This window comes from Tyto alba, unplaced genomic scaffold (assembly GCF_018691265.1).
Source record: "Tyto alba isolate M040663 unplaced genomic scaffold, T.alba_DEE_v4.0 Super-Scaffold_1, whole genome shotgun sequence".
Taxonomy (NCBI): Eukaryota; Metazoa; Chordata; class Aves; order Strigiformes; family Tytonidae; genus Tyto; species Tyto alba.
Window position 1 is genome coordinate 3383874 of NW_024881261.1, and position 23455 is coordinate 3407328.

A 23455-nucleotide genomic window follows, 5' to 3' on the forward strand; every position below is an offset into this window, starting at 1 on the left:
AGAAAAGCCAAAATGCTTGCAGCTGATTTTAGACTTCAGTTCTGGGGGAGATCCAGCTCATAATTTCACTACAGGATTTGGGAAAAAAAAAAATAAAAAATAAAAAATGATAGCCTTCTCACAGTCTCATTTGTTCTATTAAAGAACACGTGCAAATGAAGTACATTTAACCAGCAGCTGGCAGGAAGGAAAGAGTAAAGCAAAGTTTTGAGCTTTGACAGGAGAAGTTTCTGTCTTGATTTGAAGTAATACTCTCAGATCCCAAACCCTGGCTAAGTCCCTTTAGAAATAAAAGATGGTTAGAAGGCCATGACATGACCAATCAAGACTTCATTTCACATTTAGGCATCATATATTGACTTTCATTAGTAGAGTTCACGTTTTAAATCTGTTCACAGGGACTTCATGTAACAGCAAGAAGAATATAGGATAGATGCTTTTGTTGTATAAAGTGGCAAGAAAACATTTCTCAAGTAGGGAGCTAGTATGAATAATCTCTAGACTATTAGAATACATTTCTCATATCCTATAGACTCTATGCACAAATGGAATCAGAGCCTCTGTTCAAGGGAGATAACATTTACAGTTTCCATACGCTATGAAACAGTCAATCACAGAATGAGTATCTTGGCTGATCTCTACTTAGCAAGAAATGAACACCAGTAGGCAGAGACATTTTACTGCGGTTTTTAGAAAACAGAAGTAGTTTAACAGAAAAGTTATAGATGTGATAAAACACATTACATTTTGAAAATATACATAAACTGTACCATGCATCATATTTAAAAAACATGAAGGACAAAAAAAGCTGAAAGAAAGGAGCAGTTACAAACTAGATATTACAAACGTGCAACAGAGCAGTCTACACAAAGATTTTTCTGAACATGGCAGTAACAGATGGATAACTTAAACAGTGGTCATCTAAAAAAAACAGAATAAAAATGGTAAAGATAGCTAATTTAAACATTCACTCTTCTGCTCTATGCCTAAATCAAGTTCCAATCAGATCCGTATGCAATAGGGAGAAGGGAGTATCATTTCATGTGTGTCCTGCAACAGTGCATGGAGAAGAGGGAAAATTACAAGCGACAGAACAATGACAATGCTTGGCAGAAGTATCAATGTCAACCTTTAGCTATCAAATGATCCACTACAAAATAGCAGCAGGTAGAACTTTCCTGAAAAACAAATCATATGAGATACTAATTTCATCCTACTCAAACAGTAATATCAGCATTCTCCAATGTTTTAAGTTACTCCAAGATGAGGCATTCATTATGTTTCTATGAACCAAATTAAAATCCACCGAATAAAGAAACAACACGACAGGCCCTTGAAGGTCATCTGTCCCCCATACACTACATCTTTTGACGCTCTTTTGGATTTGATTTATTACAACACACTCAATAAAGTCCCAGCCTACTCTTTTCCACAGCTAAATCTTTATGTAAGTCTTTATATAGGTCTCTACAACCACTCAGTGGCCTTGGCAAATGTAAAAGACTTGGCTCACCTAAGTATTTTCAAAAGTTATTTTTTTTAAAAAGTATCAGCAGCACAGAGTAGGACTGCATTCCACATCCACGTATTAAAAATACATTTAGTATCACCATGTACGAATTCGAAGATGTTCTAATCTTGCAAAGAAAAAACACCCTTTGCCTCCATGTATCTGTATATAAAAATTCACTGAACTGCTAAAAAAAAACCCTACTTTTTCAGAAATGTGCATTTTACATGTGTTCTAGCAGTACTCAACAGCCAAAATGTTCTTTGAGGGCAGGGAGAAGGGCATTAGCATCCTGAAGGCTAAGAGATACCTGGTTACAATTTAATGTGCAAGTGTGTGCAGTGAGGTGGGAGGGGGGCAGGGAACAAAACAACGTATGAATACCTGAAAACACGGGATTCAGCCAAATTATTATACCAAATTCACTTTTAAAGAAGTTAGCTTGTTACCTTAACCACTTCACCACCATCGACTTTCATCAGCTGCTTCAAATTCTGCTGCAACAGGTTTGTGTTAGATCGCCATTTCAGAAGTCCCAAGAGATCAACTAGGAATAAGAACAACCATTATATCATACAGAACATATACTTTCACTCACATTCAGTAACTGTTTAGGACAAATAGGTTTACTTCCTGAATTCAGCCGTTTCCACTGCACAACAACATATTTCTAGAAAGTCTCTGACACTGCAGAAACTTAGTACAATACTTCTATCATGGAAGAACTCTGAAAGGCTTTCAAAAAAGCAGCCTGCTTTTGCAATGTCAGCATTAAAATCTAGGCCAAGAAAGTCTGATCTCTCAGTTTTAATTTGTTGTACACAACAGTTGTGTGTTTAGGAAAATATGCCAAAATGAAATTACTCAGCCACCAACACAGTCATATCTACGGGGCCGTGACTCTTCCTGCATTATGTTTCTAGCTTCTTTGCTCTCACTGAATAAACTGAAAAGAAAATAAGGCACAATGCAAGGCAAACAGTTGAAAACTAAGCTAATTCAGTGGAAAGCTATCTGCTTAATAACTCATAATGCCCAAATTGCTTGGTTATTTCCAAGTGATGGAGAGCTAGGGTACAGATCAGATCACGAAACAAATCAAAGTCTAATGGTTTTGTCCCCAAATTCTACATCCCGCTATTTAGACTGTGTCATTGCAGGATTCGCTGATAAATAAGGGAATACAGAAGGCAAGCTCATTTTCATTAGCCATAAAGATCCACAACACTATTTTTCAGTTTCCTTTAAGGAAAAGTTCCCCCAAGGAACTCGCAATTGGGGTTCCCCTGCAAATAAGCACACTAGTAAATCTTAACCACCCCCACTGGAGCACCAGTAAGTGAAACCCACCCAAGCATCTGTTAAAATGCAACCTGACCTGCCCACAAACCCAAAACCCTGGGCTTGTCCTGCCTTAGCCAAACTAGCACCAGAGGAAAATTCTTCCCTGCCCCATTAAAAGTCAGTTTTCAGCACAAAAACTACCTGTGAGTCATCCTCAGTAGAAGCCCCCCAAAGAGACACAAATAGAAGATTTTAAAGACTATCTACCTTCAGTTTAGCCACTGGATTACTCCTGTACATTACCCACCCCACTACGGTTAATATTATGTGAATTCTGTCCAACGTAACTCTCTTAAAGGACAGGCAGCTTCTCCCTTTGGAAAGGCAGCAATACCCCCTCGCTTCTTTTATTCAAACTTTCAAAGCAACCAACAAAATGTTTATCAAGGCATGCATCTGCAGAGTATATTCTGGAAATTCTATGCAAACACCCAGAGCAGCTGCTATACTTTCCCCAAGATCTTTCATTCTAAGCAAGAAATAAGATTACTTCTGGTGGAATAGACTGCAGTTCTCCTTGGGTGAGATTCCCCTCTGAAAAAACACTCAAACCAAGTCTCCTTAGCATCTCTTTGGGAGTAGAAGAGCATTTTACTACATTCTAGCTTTGAACATTCCAAGCCCCAATTTTTTAAAATTTTATCTTTTTATTATATCCTACAAGTCTATAGGCTGAAACCAAAATCTTAGGGACTCAACATTAACAGAAAAATTACTTCTGGGAGAAAAATAAAGATGCCTCCATGAGCTATCCAAAGTGTTGCAAGAATATGTTTATATCAGCTTTCCACCACTGACTTTGGTGTCAGTCTGACTTCTGAAAAGGCACCAGCTTGACAAAAGAAACGATCTGAACAAAAGCCAGCCCACAGACTATCTTTGAATGGCATCATGCATCGCCTCAAAAAAAAAAAAAAAAAAAACACAAATCCACACTTATTATGATGACACAGCAAGTGCTAAATGAATATACATAGGTGAACAGAAATGTCAATGCAGTTCAACTACCAGAAAGAGGAGAATAAGTTACAATGTACAGTAAAAATGTGCATTCTCTCTCTTACTGCAAGCATTAATCCCAGCAAGTACCAGCTGGTCAGTTAATCCTACTCTTCTAGTAAATCTAGGTATAAAATAATACAATAAGAACAGGATAAAACAGTATTTTAGCCTAATTGTAATAGTATCAGTAGTAGCAGCAATAGTAAATAGCAATATTGTAGTCAGTCTAGGTCAAGTGAAATTTATGTGATCAGAAAACATCAGAGGAAGAAGACAGAATGAGGATTTTCAATTGCAAAAGGTTAGGACAAACATCTAACTTGCCAAGTAGCCAGCAGCGACTTTATTTGGGTTATTTATTATTATAATGACTACATATAAAGATTTTTCTTTTACATCGTATTTAGCAATTGGGAGCAAATGGTCCAACGTCCTGGTTATATGCCTTCTTTGACCTGGATCTATGCAAAGGTTTCCCTATAGAGACACCCAAACATTTCTCAAAGCCCAGTCACTGAATCGAAGTTAGATAATATTTTAACTCAAATTTTCATGTGTTATTTGAAATAATCTTCCCTCTAGACTTTTAGCATTTGATTCTCTGCTCTTTATGACTTGTTTCATTTTAATTCTTTATTTATGTCTTAATTTTTATGCCACTGTAGCACCTCAATTTGTCGTATCACGTGTATTGCCTTTTTTTTTTCCTCTAAATTATCGATTGTGTTGAATAACTAACTAAAATTCCTCTCAACTGTTTTCTGAAATCCCAGTCTCCTTGTTTCCTCAATGTCCTGACTCCAATCTGTAACAGTCACTATTATCTAGAGGTTTGGGTCCTTCAGGCAGGAAAGAAAACATGGAAATACTTTGAATAAGTCTTACAGGTACCCTGGATGCTTCACAACAGCAAACACACAGATCACTAGACAGCTCTTGGCTATTGGTGATCAGAAGAATTTTCCAGCAAGCCCATTAACACAACTTCAGTTCTGTTCCCATCACCCTGATAATTAAAGGACATCTATCTCGATAGTCCTGTGAGAGACACTGGTAAGATTTACTATCCACCAGCAGTCTTCGCATAGAGGGGGGTGTCACTTTTAATGCCATTTTGCCCCTTCTTCTGTACTTCCTCGTATCTCCAGCTTCCAGCTGACAGAAAAGGAAGATGCAAATACCAAAACTGCCTTGTTGATGCAGGAGAAAAGACAACCTCAGTTTGTCACAGCTCAATAGGCTACCCAGAAAAAGGCAAATGAAAATCAACACACAATCCTGACTTGGGCGTGATGTCAGGAACAGATTCAAAACAGACCTTGATATCTATTTACCTTTAGAACAGAAGGCCCAACATTTCCCACCCCAGAGAGAGCTACTGAGATGTTATCAACTGCAAGCAGATATCCCATACCATATGGGATCAAGTTTCCTACTCCTGACTTTAAAAGAACCCAAACATAACCAAAGAAAACCAATTGAAACAAAAAAAAAAAAAAAAAAAAAAACAAACAAAACAAAACAAAACAAACAAAAAAAAACCAAACCAACACAAACTTGGGTGTCTGCTGATGCATTCAGTGCCCCAGAAGACAAATGATAGCAAGGTGAGGTATCGAAGAGTCAACCAGTCCCTAGAGAAGGTGGAGGACCCAGTGCCACTGATTCCCGAGGAGGTTGGGGGTGTTTTCCTTGTTTTCAGACAGTCCTCCTCTTTGGTTTACATCGCTATTCTTCCCCAAAATTAAACGCAAAACCTAAAAAGAGGCCGGGAAACCAGGAAACGTGTTGCTACAGTATATTCTGCCACAAATCACTAATAACTGCTAAAACACTAAGGGGATACTTCATACTATTACTTTCTCTCAAAGAAAACAGCTGAAGTCTTACCAGTGGCCGAGATTGCTATTTTGGAGACTTTTCAGATGTTACGGACATCAATTACTAACAGAAAAGCAACTTTAATAGTTTACAGTTCACAAAGAACTGAAGTCAAATGAGCGTTCAAAGAGCTTATATACAAAATGATAGTCTGAAACATCAAATACAATGCAGAAAGTGCCGTATGATTTATTGGCATACTTTCAGAATTACTAAAAATAAGTCTCAGAATTGGCTTTAAGATACTTATGGAGGATGAAGAAAGAACTATTATAGGGGAAAGTTACGTTGTAGCTCAACGTTTTGGTAAATGAGGACAATCATGGATTTTTACTTAATTTTTAATAAAGGTAGAGTATTAACTAACACTTTTACAGAAGTTAAAATCAGCTTCATAAACTATAATCTGAATGGCATTGCTAATTTTTAGGTGAAAAATGATACCTGAGGGAGGAATTCAGTGATGAAATTTTTTTGTTTCTTTTTTAAATTGCTTAAGGATACATGGTGATCTTGTTTAATAACAAAATTTGCAGAAAGAGAAAAGGCTTTGGCAACTTTAAGAAAAAGTCTCACAGGCAACATAATAAACAGTAATGTTAAATAAAGATCAGAAGTTCAAAGCAAATTATATTTAAGTTAAGCATGAAACAATGCTGACTTAATTTTAATAATAGTTCTGTGAAAGCAACGTCAATATACTGATCACCATGAAAGATTTCTAACTACTAATGCACTAGGTAAGACTGAGGAAAAAAAAAAAAAAATTAATATCACAAACAAAAAGCAGCTCAATTCCATGTGCTGGTTTCTGTGTTCTACAAAACCCCAAAACCACTGTCTTACTGTTGAGCTATGATCCCATCTTTGCTATGAAATTCCAGAATCATTTCCCAATATTTTGCTAAACACCCTCTTAGGCTATAAGACTGCCAGACTGCAGTGAATCTGATGTGCTCAGAATATGAAACACCTAGGACGTGCTGTAACAGAGATGCCACTGAAAAACACTGCAATAAAATGATGAGTTGACTACGAAGTCGTCCCAGAGTAGTAACTTTCCCCCTGGACAGAGGAGAACTCATTAATGTGACAATCCAATCATTATTCCCACCCACCCCCTGTCCCAAACCCTCCTCAGCCACAACCTCAACTCCCGACAGATCTATTCGAACCGAGCCCTCCCTTCTCCTGAGTCAGGACGGAACGATCCCTTTCCCTGGCATGACTCACTCACATCTCAGTGACCCACCCACACTCCCGAGTCTACTTCTGGTGCAGCGAAGAGAACAAGGGACCGCTCCATGGCAACGAAGCGCAAAAATTACAGAGAGTGCACAGTCTGGAAATGTGAAATATTTGCTTTGGTGGCTGCCATCAGCTCTACTTTCCACAGCCTTTAGATGCAGTCAGCCAGCTGATAAATACACATGAAAAATGTATATAAGGCATGTTTTTAAAGGAACAAAATATACCAACTCCGTGCCTGGTGTTCTGTGTTCATGGGTAGATGCGTGAACATGGGAGTGACCTCCATTCCCATGCTCACATCCCTTCTGCTCAGCACAAGAAAACATCAGAGCATTCTTCAGACATAAGATATGGATATTGCACCGTGGAAATAACATAAAACAGCTTATTTGGGAGCAGAGCCATGACATCACCTACTCTTGAAAGCAAACTCATCCTCTTCCTTAGTGCTATTATTCACACCCACAGAGAAGTAAAACGCCCCAGCGCCTGTTTTCAGTGTACTTCAGTATAAAAGTCTCAACTAAACTGCAAACAATATTCCTGCTTCCACTTAACTCTGGATTCTTCTGGTTTCTTAAGAGACATGTACTGCTCTAAAGCAAAACAAAGCCTGCGGGCAGAGAGAAGGGTGGATAGGACACACACTTGGTAGATGCTTTTCCTGCATCCAGACACTTTAATCCAAGACTCCGTGGCAAACAACCCACTATCCTTCCACAGCAGAAGGGGGTCAGAGAAGTCAGGAAAGTCAGTACATACAACCCCACTCCAATCACGAGGAGCTGAAGCACCAGCAGTTCTTTGAGCTTACCGTTCTGGGTAAGTTTTGTTGAACAAACTAGAGTAGAAATCTGGAAAGAGTCTTTGCTGATGGTGCAGCTTCCGAGGTTCTGCATGCTCTTCCCAGTTGCAGAGTGCCCCTTCTCCTCCAATTCTATTTTAGTGGATGGAAGACTTAAATATGTCGAGGCATCCTCCAGTTTCTTTGCTTCTGCCTACAGTGGTGTTTTAAATACAACATGAAACAATTCAAAAATATCTAGTAAAAAACCTTAGTGATAATAAAATTTTATTATTTACACTGGATTTGCTCAGGTTTGCTCCAGCATTGGAGCTATCCAATGAGTCTTTAACAACAGTAATTTAGCACTAAGCTGTCTACAGATTAGAGCCAAGATGTGATAAAGGGCTGCAGAAGCAACTTTTCCCAGCCATGAAAATCCACATCTTATAATGAAACTCAGTAACAAGTGCATTTGAAATTAAAACATCCCTGGCAAAACATATTTAAGGTTTAAGAATCTGCCAAATACACAAATTGCACAGTACTTGCTATTTAGTTGCTTGATCTAACAGAATAGTCTACAAAACATTTTTCTGTGCAGTTCTGTAACAGTAATTCACTCAGTGTCAGTCAGCTGAGCTAGCCACTATGGAAAGACTGAAGTATATCAAAATTCTACCTTGTAAACTATAAGGTCATGTTCTCCATCTCTCAAAGTTGTTCCATCATATCTCATGAGCTTCACAAATGCTAGGGCAAATATTTTCTCAGATTTATCTTTGGCTGTTGTGAAAAAAAAAAAAAAATATACAAACACGCAAAAAAAGAAAACACCGCATAATTAAGTATTTGATACTTAGACAGACGGTTCACCTAAATCTCAGAAACATGGATAACCTGTAAATGAATGAACATAGTAAAAATTCTTAGTTGGAGAAAGTGTACAAGAGATTAAGAGAGTCTTCTAAACGCAAGACAGAACCAAAACAATGCAAAATAAATGTGTAAGAATCTGACCACACCAACAGTAACTAGATGTTTAATGCTTCTATATTCTGTCTGTTGTTTTAGAAAGCTGGACTAAGGCAAAATTTTACAATTTTAAATTTTAAAACCAAAACAGAAATTTGATGCATTTATAACATCCAGGTTTTTAGGAGTTAGAAGAACGGTAGTGCTTGGTACCTAGAATAATGATTTAAAGACCAGCACTGAGGATCTCATCAGGGCTCTATCATTTGGAGAGGGACAATTAGAACTAGAACAGAAACTGGATCCATAACCACAGATGAAGTGCCTAAATATCTGAAAGCTGACCCACTCTACAACGAACATGTACTAGAAAATGCATGCAGTTTGCTCTCATTGTTCAAAATCTATTATCAGAAGCTAAGTAAAAACAAAGCAACAGGGCAAGTAGAAATCACAAAGTAAGTTAAGAAGTAAAACTAGCATGAAAGTGCAAATCAACTTGAGATAGCTCAAGGAGCCCATGAAAAAGCCTTGCAGGCCTAAGGCACGGCCTCTATTTAATATTTAAGCCATGGCCAACCTAAATCTTTGAGTCATCTTAAAAGTATTTCTCACTCTAGTAATCTATAGCGCACAATTGTAATTTTGACACTGATGACCCTGCTTTTCAGTATATTTTTTTCATTAGCAAGTATCATTCTCTAAACTAAGTAAATCTTTTATTAATAACCAATTTGCAAAATATACAGCTTCAATTAAATAACCACTATGGGGTAATGTAGTGTATATTACACACATAATATACATTAATATTACACATCTTAAAATGCATACAGTGGACACTTCCCCATGAATACTTTTGTCTACACATTTGTTCTACAACAAAAAATTTTGCTGCAGATTTAGGAAGGCTTTCCTATCAAAAGAACCAGCCCTTGTAATCACTATATAGAAAGCACATTATCACAACGAAGAAATCCCCAAACTTTACTGCAAAACAACTGTTGACAAATGGAAGATGTCTAGCTGTCTTGATCTGATCCTCAACAGTTCAAATCATCTCAGCTGCCAGCAACATTACAGGAAAGCCAAGGAAAACCACAAGCTCTCAAATATCTTTGAGACAAAAATTACTTCAAAACAACCACAAGTCAGTCTGAGAACCAGAAGCAGAAACAAAGGCTCTTAACAGCTAAGTCTTCAACTACTGATGCTAAGCCTACTGTAAACTCTTTCACACTCCCATTTCACACATAGGGTTGTTAAGTATCTTTACTACTCCCTACACACCTACTCTAAGGTATATACTACCACAGACCCTTCCAGTCACTGACTGAAAGCTTTATTCACTAGCCCTTTTATTTGACTTGGAGAAATAACTGGGCAAGAAAGGGAAAACTTGATATCAATAGCTAAGAGTGAAAAAGATGTAAAGGGCAAAAGAAGCTGAGATGCTAACATAAAACAATCAGGTAAAAAAAGTTATCTGCACACTGAAAGCAATTATAATGGTGAATTACAGATTAGGAGCATTATGCCTGTTTCAGCAGATTTTGGCACCAGACACCGACAAGAACCGTAATGAAAAGGCTGAATTACTTACAGTCCTGTGATGATCTATGACGGAATGTGAACCTTAAATGACTGCGGTTCACATCTTCGATAGGGATTGCGACCTTCACGTATTGGGGAAGAGGACAAAGAAAGAAAACAGTCAGTACAGGATCTTCAAACATCAGCAACCACTACCAAATCTCATGTGGACATCTCTCAACAATATGCTTGGCACTTGCAAAAGTACCAGCTTCATTTTGCCACAGAAGACCTTGAAAGGTCACAGATTCCCCAGGAAAATCACCAATTCTTGCACCGAGAAAGAGAGAAGGAGCAAAGCAAGCCTGTTAAGTTACCCCACAAGATCTGCAATTTCATATGATGGGCTGTAAGCTCAAAGCCTCCCTGACCATTCTCCCCAGCTCAGGAATGAGCCCCTCTTGAGTTTGACTGGTAGAGATGAATCTGATTATCAACAACAGCAAAGTAAAAATTCTTAACATATCTATTATCTACGCAACACTTGTACCACATTTACTGTCAGTGTTATCTCCGATCCCCACGTAGCCAATGTGCAGAGATGTAACCACTGCTCTTCTCCCCCAATATTTTTGCTACAGACGTAGTATTTTCTTAAATTACACCCACGTTCAGGCTCTGTGCAGTACATTGTTCCCCAACACCATGTCTAGGTTTCTGCCATTCCCTAGCAGCCACTGTCTACAGGTGCAACAGCAGCACCTTTGGACTTAAAATGACAGTGCAGGGAGTAGCTCTAAGTCCCTTCTCAGTACAAATATACTGTTCCCACTGACTACAGCTAAACAGTATATATTTTATAAAGCTAACATCAGCCAGCCTCCTCTGTAATATTAAAACTTGGCATTTAAGCTAAAATGTTATTACCCAAGCAAATTCAGCAAGCTTAAAGGACAATCAGCCAGATCCCAAAACACAGATGAGTTCAACACTGTGGCAATTTTGTTTTAACCTTAATATATCCTGCTCCTCTAGGTCAGCTCCATGGAAATCAGAGAAAGCTATTTCTAAACAAGTGTTGGAGTGCCCTTGTAACAGTTCTCTTGACCAAAAGGATGAAATAAAATTCATTATGCAATAAAAGTCAAATCTATTTTCCAGCAGTCTCTAAAAGACTTCCTTAGTCGAGCTATTCTTTTTGTCCTGCTAAACACGATCACAAGCATTGACTTTCCCTAGTTTTGTTTCTCAAGGCTTTCCGCTGAAATCTATATTAATTGCATATTATCCCACACAGAAGTTATTGTAACAGTTTATATACCTTTACAGTCTCAAACCAGCGAGGCTGCTTTACTTGGTAATATATTACTGACTTGTACTCCGAGATGGCTTCATCACCAGCGCCAGGAAAAATAACACTCTTGCAAACACAAACAAAAGAGAAAATGTTTATGTCTATCTTAAACTCCACTTTTTCATTCAAATAAACATCAACAAAAAATCATTAGTGAAGCAGGTCAAAATAAGACAGGACAGCCCATGCTCAGAGTTCCTCATGAAATTAGTATCAAAGTGCAGGAACTGATATGACGAGATGTATTTAGTTATGACAGAGGTGAAAGTTTTGTTGTACATAAAAACAGGGACTTCAGTTGACAAATATAGAGGAAGCTATTGAAAAGACTTACAGATATGTATCAAAACTAAAAAAAAAAAAAAAAATACATTGAATGCTTTAATACCTCTAATCTTTTGCCATCTTCATCATAAACAGATACTGTAACTTCTACATTCTTTGCTGTTGTTTTGCTGCCTTTGTCAAAATCTCCCTGAACCAATGTTACATAGATGTCATTACGAACATCACCTAAAAGAAATAGTACAAAGTTCTTAGTAACTTTTACAGTATACCTATTGATTTGTGAAACCAATGATATATAAACAACCAGCAGATTTTAGTAACAGCAATCATACATGCACACGGCAAAACATTTAAAAGCCACAGTATCTGCAATATTCAAAACGAATAGTACTGAAAACAGCTGTTTAGCTAAAATTGTGGTAAGACTTCTGAAGTCTAAACTATCAACTCATAGTGCAGCAAGTTGAATCTAACAAAAAAAAACCACCCAGACATTATTTCCAGACTGAAAGAATACCACATCATAAAGTGTATGCACCGTATCACTCAAACACCTCAGTTCCACCTTTTTTTTTTTTTTGTTTTTGTTTTTTAAACACAACTTCTTTCACTTCAATTTGAAACTACGAGTTTTAACACAGTCATTACTTTATCCCATACACAGATATTTTGCAATTTAAAAATATTTAAACAGCCTGTAGAGGTCTGTTTAACTTGTTACATAAGGAAGTGGTTTGATATTCTTGCTGGCTTCGGGGTTGCGGGGGAGAGTTGTATTTAGCTTTATATCTTAAAATCCTCTTCAACTACACCCCAATTCAACTGAAATTTTGAAAATGAACTGGGGAAACAGGGGACTTCCAGTAACTACATGAGGCAGATGGTTTACATGCCAGCATACAATCATGACAAGCAGAGGCGCTGAGGCACTTACACCATACTGCATATATAGCAAAATATCTGACAAGCACAGACTCAGCAACCACAGGGAGAGCTGGAACTGGGATGGGGTTTGAAAATATCTAATGGATCCTCCAGAGCCCATCAATCTGAAAAGGACAGTGCGGGGTTTTTTCTGTAGTTTGTTGCTTATGGCAGTTTTCATTTTGAGAAGCACCAATGCTTTGAGGTTTTTTTCTGTAAACATCAGAATTGAAGATCCATGGAATATATGTATTAAAAACAGACAATATGGCTTTCTTTCAAATACGTTATCCAAATCTAGTACAAAACATAAGAGACTTTTCAGATCTCTAAATTAACACTGTTCTTCTGAAAAATCTCTCTAGTTTGGATTCATCAGGAGACGCAAGTTGCTGCCCCTGCTAAGGAGATAATAGGAAATGTGTACTTCGTATACATTTTACTTCACTGGAAAAAGAGAAGAATTTCCACTGTCACTGTGACATCATATATTTTGGGGTGGAAGGCTTCTTAAGTTTTATTTATTGATGCAGCACATGTGGCAGGTATTAGTAAAATATTTTAGGTTGGTTTTTTTTTTTAAATGAGACAAAATCCTTTGTTAATGTATACCATAAATTCATCTGGGTTTTTTGTCCCCAAAGCTTCCGTACATACAGATATTTAAAGATGGTTAAAATATAACAAAGCAGCATTAATTCACACAATGGCTTACCAGGCATAATAATCTCAGGAAACCCCATCTTCCGAGCCACGGCTGTTGACCTATCCACTAAGTGTGGAAACTCTTTCCTAATCTGATGAATATCTCCTGGAAGAAGTTTCAAAGTCACCCACAAACCTGTTGCATAAAAACCACAATTATAAAACCGGTGGGTTTTTCTCTAGTTACTGAAGATTTATTTTTACACATTCTAAAATGTAAGAACATGCATTACTGTAACTGCTCTTCATTTACAAAAAATACACTTTACAAAGTATTTTAGAACACTCAAAAAAAACCTCCACAGCTTCAAGCAGAAACATGAGTGCAGCACACATAAGCACGTCTGATTATATCAGACTTTCTGGAAAACTGTATAAAATCCTCACCTGGAAGCTGACTGGCTAATAAAAAAACCTGGGAAATTGGAGATCTAGGCAAAATAAGGGCTCAGGCCTTTGTACTGTGCACTTTGCAGCAGCATCTAGAAGGCGTCTTGGCAGGGAGGAGTTAGGCAGGTGTTCAAAAACAGATGCATGTAGCTTCCCTCACATGGGCTTGTGAAAGCCAAAAATTTTATTCACAGTCTAAAAACTTCAATACAACGGGTCTCCATGTAGAAGAGAGCAAGACAGGGAGATGGAAACGCTTGGTTATCAGCCAGAGCTACTGAAGCCTGGACTGTGACAAGGCAGGCAAGCCTGCTGTGCCCATGGCACGAAGCTGGAGTGACCCGAGAAGGATCCCTCCTCCTCGCAGAACCAGGCTTCTCTTAGCACTGAAATCTTCCAGAAAGGGTCTCGTGGAAATACAGTTATTAAGCCATTAGCAGAACTGCCTCGAGCTTGTATCTCTCCTTTGAACTCTCGCAAGCTCTTTCTAATGAAATGTTTATCTTCCACAGGAAGAAAGAGAAGAAGCAATGCTGATTTGAATGGAAAAACTTCAGTATTACTATTACAACCAACCAATATCAAGATGCCAACAAAGGCAGCGCCAACAGCAGAGACATGCCCTGAATTGATTCATCACCACCACCCCTCTAAGTTGCTTTTACTGCACTGAGCACAAAGGAATCTACAGCATCAGCTTTACACCATTGACATTTTTCTCTTCAGTAGGAGAAGCAGCCACTAAAAAGCTGCTGCTTGCCAACTAACATCAGGCACACTTGTTACAGCAAAAGAAAGATAACAAAGTTAAAAAAAAAAAAAAAAGTAGTCTTACTTTTGGGAAAGTGACTGGTAATCAAGTTTAAGCATGAAATAATTACAGCAACAATTTGCAGAAGAAAATCCTAAAAGTAAAATCTATGAAAATATCCAAAACACAGTCATCTAGAAACCAAATTGTGGGTTATCCTGTTACACACACAAATAAATATACATTCATTTTGTATATATTTTGCAGCTAGCTTTCTTTTTGATTGAGATCTCTTAAAAAAAAAGGCTATATGCTGACTTGTTGCCAGACACGGTTCTAACAGCTGCTATTTCATTAAACAGTAACCGTACCTACACTGACTGGCTAAACAACAACTCTCAATCCTCTTCTGTTTGCTTGGGTGCTTTCTTAGGGAAAAAAACTGAAATGGATCAAAACAGCTGAAATGTTTCCCTCCTCCTCCATATACATTGGCTGCAGGTGAAAACAGGGTGGGAAAGAAGATCTAAGTTTCCCTCTTTAGCTAGTGGATAATTTTTAAAAAGCTTGTTTAGATTTTGATTTGTTATTAATTAGTAAAAATCAAATATAAATGTATATATAAAAATAATCATATATATATACACAGACACATAATTTTTCTTGGGTCTACTGTGCAGATCCCCCCTGTAAGTGATACAGATATTTCACATACAGTGTTTGGTGGAAACTCTGCATCAGCCTGCATAACACTTAATCCAGACTCAAAAAAAAACACTGAGGCCAGTACAGTAATAAGAAGTGAGTTGTGTGAAGGCTCAGTTCACTGGCAGATACATTCTGATCATGAAGTGTTGTATACAGACACACACAAAAAAAAACCCAAAACCACCCAGATTTTGGAATTTCCACGTCAGCGGAGCATACGCTGTGTTAGGAGCAGTGACACGAGCACCCCAAGAAAGGGCAGCAGCGGGGTTGCCGTGCTCCAGCTCTGTCCTTGTCACCTCTGAGCTCAGGCGGGTGCGGTGCTGGCAGGAGCAATGCCCTGGTCTTCTTGAGAGGGAGCCAAACGCTGCAAGCACAGCTGAGAAGTGGGAAAAGAAAACGAAGGAAGGGAAGGAAGAAAATAACCTTTCCTTCAACGTGAGGAGGCCAAAGCCCACAGCTCAGGGACACGAGAGTCGATTCCCTGAGACGTCACTTCCAGTACAGAAAAGAAAGATGTCCAAGTGATGGGCAATACAGAGAAAGGACAGACAACCTGTAGAGTTAACGCTGGGGGGAGGGAAGTTTTAGGCAGGGGGGGAACAGCAGAATGAGTCCTGAAGGATGGGGAAGAGGGAGAACAAACTGTGCAAACACCTTTTCTGTTACCACACAGCAGTGAGCAAAGTGAAGGTAATATTATGCACCCTTGATTCCAAAATTAAAATAGCAAATCGAGCGATGAGCAGTTTTAGGTACACCGGTGTATATAAAGAACAGTACATACCCTGACCCTTGTGGTTAACTTCTTTAGCAGCAATCACTTTGTTTATAACAGTCTGAAGGAAATCATTCTCCCCTGCCACCCTGGGTGAAAAACGGGATGATATGTTCAGCTGCTTGTGTCGAATGGCGTCATCCAACGCTAGCCTGGAGGATGCACATGACGACCAACACCAGGAAACAAAGGGTCACAGAAAACCAGAAGTCACAGTAACAAAGGGAACACACAAGATCATATCATAGTTGTGACAAAGAGTATATATTAGTCAACGCAAGACAAAGGACAGGAAAGGTAACAAGAAAGACAGAGGAAGATCATTAATCAGAAGAATGCTGATCTACCACAGAGAAGTACAGCACACCTGCATTGTTACCTCTCCCTTCAGGGACATGCATGCACAGGCCCCAGTAACACTTGGTGAGGCCAGGAAGGATGTTTCCCGCCTGAAAATCCTCTGTTAAGCAATGCAAACCTATACAGGCAGTTTTCTCTTTTATATATATATATATATATGTGTATATAGCAGACTGGCCCTGCAACACCTCCAGGGTCACTTCTGTCATTCTATAGGTTAAGCAGCAGTGCATACCGTCTGAAGGAAAAGCTACTGTAAATCTCACAGAAATGGCATAGGAGAAGAAAAGCAGATAATCCAAACACTCTGTTAAACTTGATGAATAAATGAAAAGATGGAAACTATAAATAAACAGCAGCATTAAGTGTCATTTAAGTAATCTCGCCAAGTGTTTTTGACAGCCATTGTGTTGGTGGCTAGTGAGTGAATACAAACAAAGATATGAAAACAGAATTGCATGTGGTACAACAGAAGCAAAGCATGGGATGAGGAGAAAAATGTGGCTCATATATACAGCCTAAGTCTACGTCGGAAACAATGACACCAGTATTCATCGCGTGTTTTCACATTATTCATATTCTTTGGAATATACTATTTCAGAAGAATGTTTTAATTTAGTACGGGGGGAAAGAAGAAATCACATTGTACATCTCTTCAAAAAGCTGATTTATACATACAGAAAAAAATAAATCAGTGTTAATGGAGCAGAAAACTAGATGTTCCATTAGCATCCACTTTGATACAAAGATTCATTTTCATTGCATACTTCCACACTCACTAAAAAATAAGCTTGCTATTGTTTACCACACAATAATCATAACATGAACACACTCTTCCCTAAAAACCCCTGTTTTCCTTGAAAAATGGAATTGTACTTCTGATTTCTGCATTAACACCCTCTACACCACTCCAGCGACACTGCCGCATACAAATGAAACCATTTCAGACACGAGGCATACCCGCGCCTGCAGACCTCGCGACCCTCTCGATAGCCCTGCATCTTCAAACCACAGGAGATTCCTGAATTAAGCCTATTTTCCAAAATGAAGTTAAATGGAGATTATATTATTTCAATCTTTTTTTTTTTTTGTATTAAAAACCTCCTGGATATCCATTAGTATATTAATCAAGGAATTCAGTTAACGTAACTATGTTTCGCCTTTTTGAACAGATGGCAGTCTAACATTTCACACAATGGGAAAACTAAGCATTGCTATTTTATGTACATTTGACTTATCTGTTCTACCTTTCCCCATTTCATGGAATTAAAAAAAAACAACATATGAACTATGGAGGGAAGAGAATTTGCCACACATTCCCTTTTTTAATAATATTTTACGTCTAAAAGCACCTTCTCTGCACATACCTACATAATTCACAAAAATTCAGGCGGTTAAACCCATACTTCTTAAAATGATTTTGTGGCTTGAAGTCAAAACTGATCTTTGATTTTATGTTAAATTCACACATGGCCGTACCTTAAAGAGCACCAACTTCATATTTGCTACTAGTTAATTTCATTATTGAAAGTAGTATCTGTCAAACCCCGTATCAGCAACCTTAGAGTCACTGTGGAAAGGTCTGCAGTCTTCGATGACTAGAAGTAAAGACCAGCTCCATGCAGCAGACTGGTCTCCTTGATTCTGTGGACCAGCTGTAACAGGTACATGCAGCAGACACCCTCTCTCTTACCATCCAACCCAAATTAAAAGTCTCACACAATAAAGTTGAATTATGAGAAGATATTGCAGGAGGTGTATCAAGCCATCCTTCAAACTCTCAACTTTTGTTTGTACTCCAATTACCGTGGCCCCTACTATGAAATTATATCTGCTACCAAGAAAAAGATAAATGTTATCATTTACGAATTTCACAGAAGTCACATGCAGTGGATGTTGGTAACGATGCTGGTCTTCAATCTCAGGCAGAGCTAAACCAGCAATGTACCTATTTTAAGCATTTCACTTCTTACACATTATCACCCTGACATGTTTAAACAAAAAAGAAAACAAGACTGAAAAACTGGAGATGCATGCTTTAAGCTCAAGACTGAAAAAAAATAGGGATGAGGCTATCGCTATTACATCTAGTGGGAAGTTATCAAGTATTAGTAAGTACTACTCAAGATAAAATATCACACTGAAATAAATTAAATTCAGAATATCTATACTTCTTCCAGTCAAGTTTTTTTTTTTCTTTTAAATGAAAGTTAAAATCTTAATTCTTTCACTTCTGCTTGTTCTTTAAACTATCCCCAACTTACGGTTGAAATGGTATGAAGTGCTGTTTGTCCTCATCGTCAACTTTTCCGTTAATTATGTCAGTAACATCCATTACTGAAAAATAAAAAAAAAAGTGTACTAAATTAATTGATCAACATGGGAAGAGGGGTGCTGAGGGAATACCCTGGGGGACTGGATGCAATGGTGACTCAGAAGACAGATGGAGTTATCAACGGTGCAAGTTCAGAATTTTCCTATAGCATAACATCATGCTGCAAATAACCTTTGGCATCTCTCGCTAACGTAAGTCCTGGAAGCTCCAGTAAATGCAGCAATCAGTCTGATTAAACATGGAACAATTTTGTGTTTATACAACCCCACAGGAGTTTCACACGTGCAACTTCCTATGCAAGAACATAAGGTGATATAGACAGGTATGGTGCACAGTTACCTGCTACTCCAAAAGGTCGCCGCAGCCCAGAGGTTAGTTTTCTCGTGTTGTTGTCTCTCAGCTCCATTCTGCCCACTCGCACAATCTGACAGACAAAACTGATTTTCTCTCTTTTCAGGTCTTTGCTGCCCAGGTCCTAGAAATCGTAGTTTCTTCAGATTACTATATAATAATTGAATTTCAAGTTCTATTTTATTAGGCAGAACATTTGCTGCTCAGCATTTGCTTTTCCCTTACTAGACTCTAGCACCAGAGCAAACTCTTCTCAGAGTAAAGGAGTTTTTGTAATAGTACTTAAAAATCTTATCTTGACTTCTGTGTAAATTAATTGCTTAGGAGGCCAAATCATTTCTAGTAAGTTAAAACTTAAGAGCAACTTTGGTTTTAGCCAGGTAGCGAGAATATTTAGCAGTCAGTTATGAAAAACGTTTCATGCAGGCCTTCCCCAGATTCATCACCTGCAGAGGTAACTCTACACTGCTTACATACAGTTGTTTACATTCTTCGGTTAGTCACAAGATATGAAACAATTGCTTTAAAATTTGCCAGCTGAACCAAGCGCGCACACTTACGGTAAACACTGCTCGAAGGTTATGCAACCTGTCTATATCTTTGGGGAGTCCACAGCTTGACCATCGCACCAAATAGTTTTCACTGAAAGAACAATATTTTGAGGACTTTCTGTTTAAATGGCTTCCTTAAACATAAGCATATAAAATCAACTTCAGTATTTACAGAAGACTATTTGAAATCCAATCTACTCGTCCTAAACAAATTTATATTTACTTAGTGGAGAGCTGGCATTTCTCTTTCTGTGTATCATTTATAAAAAGAAAGCAACTCCTCAGCAACAAAAGGTAAGAATTTCTTTAAGGAAGCAGGGCACGTAGAAATTGAACTCTCAGATGAGTGCCAAGGCTGCTGCTACACATGGGGGGAAAGCTTTGCAGGTGTGTTCACATCTCATTTAAGCTCTGCACTCTGGGTACCACAGGCACAGTGCGATGAGCAACAGCACGACCCCAAAACCTACCCAAGGTGAAGACACTTGCCCGATGCTGTGCTGAACAGGACAACAAAGTGCTGCTGCACTGTTCCTTCCCAGACGACCCTGTCCTATGCCTTTCACAGAAATATGACCTTCATAAGCCCTCTCACCCTGCTACTATAACTGAGTAAGAACGGATTAGGCAGTACACTCAGGCGTACACTAACCTGATAAATTTTGATTCCAGTGGATCATACAGAGACATCAGGACTTCGGCATCTTCTCCTATTTTACAGACCACATTTTTTAAATTTACAAATAAAGCAAATGAAGGAGTGGCAGCAAATTTGGCTTGTCTGTTGATATCAATATTCTGTTTCTGAGACTGTAATTCAAGAATAGAAGAAACTTCAGTTTAAGTTGGCCTTGCATTTTCTGGATCTGTCTTGAAGGAAAAAAAAAGACAGACAGACCCCAAAAGAAGACAGACCCCAAAAGAAGACAGACCCCAAAAGAAGACAGACCCCAAAAGAAGACAGACCCCAAAAGAAGACAGACCCCAAAAGAAGACAGACCCCAAAAGAAGACAGACCCCAAAAGAAGACAGACCCCAAAAGAAGACAGACCCCAAAAGAAGACAGACCCCAAAAGAAGACAGACCCCAAAAGAAGACAGACCCCAAAAGAAGACAGACCCCAAAAGAAGACAGACCCCAAAAGAAGACAGACCCCAAAAGAAGACAGACCCCAAAAGAAGACAGACCCCAAAAGAAGACAGACCCCAAAGGAGAAAAGGAAATGTGTTCACATATTAAAGAGAGAGCTAAACAAATAGAGGAAGAGATAGAGCCCCAAATATATCTGAAAATATATAGCCAAAAAAAGGAAGCTTGTTCTTTGCTTTGTCTGATGTTCTTCTAACAATTACAGAGTGACAAGAAAGACAGGAGAGAAAACAGTGCCATTTCTACAGGTTACCCACCCCTCAGACTTTAGCTTCCCAAAATTTCCCACTAACTACTTTATCTAGGCAGAAGGGAGGAATGCACATGGGACAAAAAGGGAACTGGCTGAGGCAGGGACAAAGAAACAACTTGGGCTGCAAAAACTTAATAGTTTAAATCCCATTTAAACTGGTGTATTTTTACACCAAATTTGCTAAGGGCTGCAAGGGTGTGTATGGCCCATTACAACGCAACAGGACGTAGTAATTCATTAAGTTGTACTAATGCACTCGTGAGCAACTCCTCGGGAACACCATGCTCCACTAACTTCTGCTGACATGGGCAGGACTCCTTACAACAGAAATATTCTTCCTTTTAAGATTAAGGATTTGAATTGCAAAGATGATGCCTAATCAAGTCTGAGAATGCCTTTAAATTTGTCCCTTTTATTTCAACCAATCTTCAGGATTGGCTTAGAGAAATCATACACACACAGCGAGTGTATTATTCTACTTGATTCTCAACAATAAGCTCTCATGACAACCTGACATACAAACCTGGTACATATGCGTCTCTGATACTGACATACAAATGTAGTAAACTTATTGATATAGGTCTTAACCACAAATTCTACTAAGCCCTTTAAAGGATGAAAGGCAATTAAACAGCCTAAAACATACAAGTTCTTCCAAAATGTTTAAGCCCGATAACTCTTCATAAACGTATCAAATTCTTCATGCCAATGCTAAAAATAAGTTACCTAGTTAGTTTACAGTCTTACGTTTCAAAGGGAAAAGCTACAGTGCATAGTATAACTTACTTTTTCCTCCTGTAGCCTCTCTTCAACTTGCTTGGAAGCTATTTCATGTGCTCTGAAAAGGCTAATCGTGCTTGTCTGCTCTGGGTCCAAAATATTGCCATCTTCATCTCTAACAACCAGATCTAAATCAAGAATTCTAAACAAACCAAAAAAATATGCTTGTGAATTAACAATGCTCCAATAAATGCTTAAAAAACACCTGCCAAGTGTTTAACATTAATGTCATGCACACCTGACATACGGTAGGAAAAAAATTATTTGATACTTGACAAAACAATTTAACATGTCACCAACCCCGGAGATAACCATCCCTGGCTGGAAGTTGCTTCTTCCCACAGCACAGAAAAAAACGATGTAAGTGAAATAGCAGAACAGCTGGAGTAGTAATTTCTTAAACAACTAAATTTGCAAGAGACTTTGTCTTTTGACAGTTTGAACACACAACTACTACTGCCACACCACATGCAAACTGGTCAGTCCATTTTGTCCCACTCCACATTCTCCTCCAAAGCAGGCATATTATGTTTTAGCAAAAACCTGCAGGATACAAGAAGGCATAAGTTGTTTCCCTTTAAATAAAGCAGAAGCCAGATTTCTGTCTGCGGGGTGTTAACGTCCATGATTACCTTCTGCAGAGAAGGAGGTTTCTGCCATAATCAACTCCAGTCTTAGGAAAGAACTTTCCCATTTTTCAGTGTTAGTACAGTGCTGTCAGCAGAACTAATGATTAAAAAAAGGTCAGGTCTAGGCTGATCTACATTTCTCTACCTATCTTCCCTAAGACTGACCTCCTCGCCTCCATTCCAATACATACCATCTCTATTTCCCTCTAACTCTGTAGTCACCTCTCATGACGGAGCTGCTATAACTTTGGTTTTGAAATACATTTGATCAATGAGCTTAAATCAAACTTGCAGTGTCTGATGAGCCACACAGGTTCATGGTTTACCAGAAAGTAAGTCTGCTTTGGCCATGACCCGCAATCACTTGAAAAGAACAGGAGCTATGGCAGAAGACGTGTTTCATGTACTTAGAGCATCACTCCTAACCCCTCCTTGACAAGAGGGAAACCTGGAGGTGTTGAAAAAAGCCTCGATATACAAACCCCTCCAATTAATTACACTGCATTGATTCAAAGGTGGGTGAACATCACTCTGAAGGTAGCAGCTTATTGAGAAACACCTCCTAAACTCTAACCAGACTCAGTCATCACAGAACTCTCTCCAGCATCCCTGAAGCACCAAGCTCCTGGATTAATTTTTCTAGTGAAAAAATGGTTTCATCACTGAAACCAAACGGAGAAGCAGCCAAAAGCATCATGCTCCTCCCTACTACTGTTTCCTGGACAGCAGCCACAGCAGGAGATACACCCACCGACCGCCTGTATCGTAACCGTCACCCCCAGACGAACAAAAGCCAAGTCCTTCCGTAGGAGACACCTGCCTGGACCAGAACAAAAAGTAACTCTGAAATTCAGAGAAAGATTCATCAC

General features: G+C 38.6%; 1 protein-coding gene across 5 annotated transcripts in view; it reads right to left on the reverse strand.

The window, feature by feature from the left end:
• The window catches only part of DOCK1 (dedicator of cytokinesis 1), a 316081-nt gene that overhangs the window by 254639 nt on the left and 37987 nt on the right, over positions 1-23455 (reverse strand). For 2 of the 5 annotated variants that reach the window (XM_042792609.1, XM_042792604.1), the window contains exons 7-19: positions 21964-22099; positions 20428-20585; positions 19785-19866; positions 19213-19348; positions 18803-18875; positions 16188-16267; positions 13562-13687; positions 12023-12147; positions 11602-11700; positions 10351-10423; positions 8455-8558; positions 7803-7986; positions 1960-2057 (exon numbers count right to left, since the gene is read on the reverse strand). In XM_042792609.1, coding sequence (XP_042648543.1) covers positions 1960-2057; positions 7803-7986; positions 8455-8558; positions 10351-10423; positions 11602-11700; positions 12023-12147; positions 13562-13687; positions 16188-16267; positions 18803-18875; positions 19213-19348; positions 19785-19866; positions 20428-20585; positions 21964-22099 — 1474 coding nt within the window. Of the gene's footprint in view, positions 1-1959; positions 2058-7802; positions 7987-8454; positions 8559-10350; positions 10424-11601; positions 11701-12022; positions 12148-13561; positions 13688-16187; positions 16331-18802; positions 18876-19212; positions 19349-19784; positions 19867-20427; positions 20586-21963; positions 22100-23455 lie in introns of all 5 variants that reach the window. The other 3 variants (XM_042792597.1, XM_042792594.1, XM_042792599.1) reach the window with 2 other exon arrangements.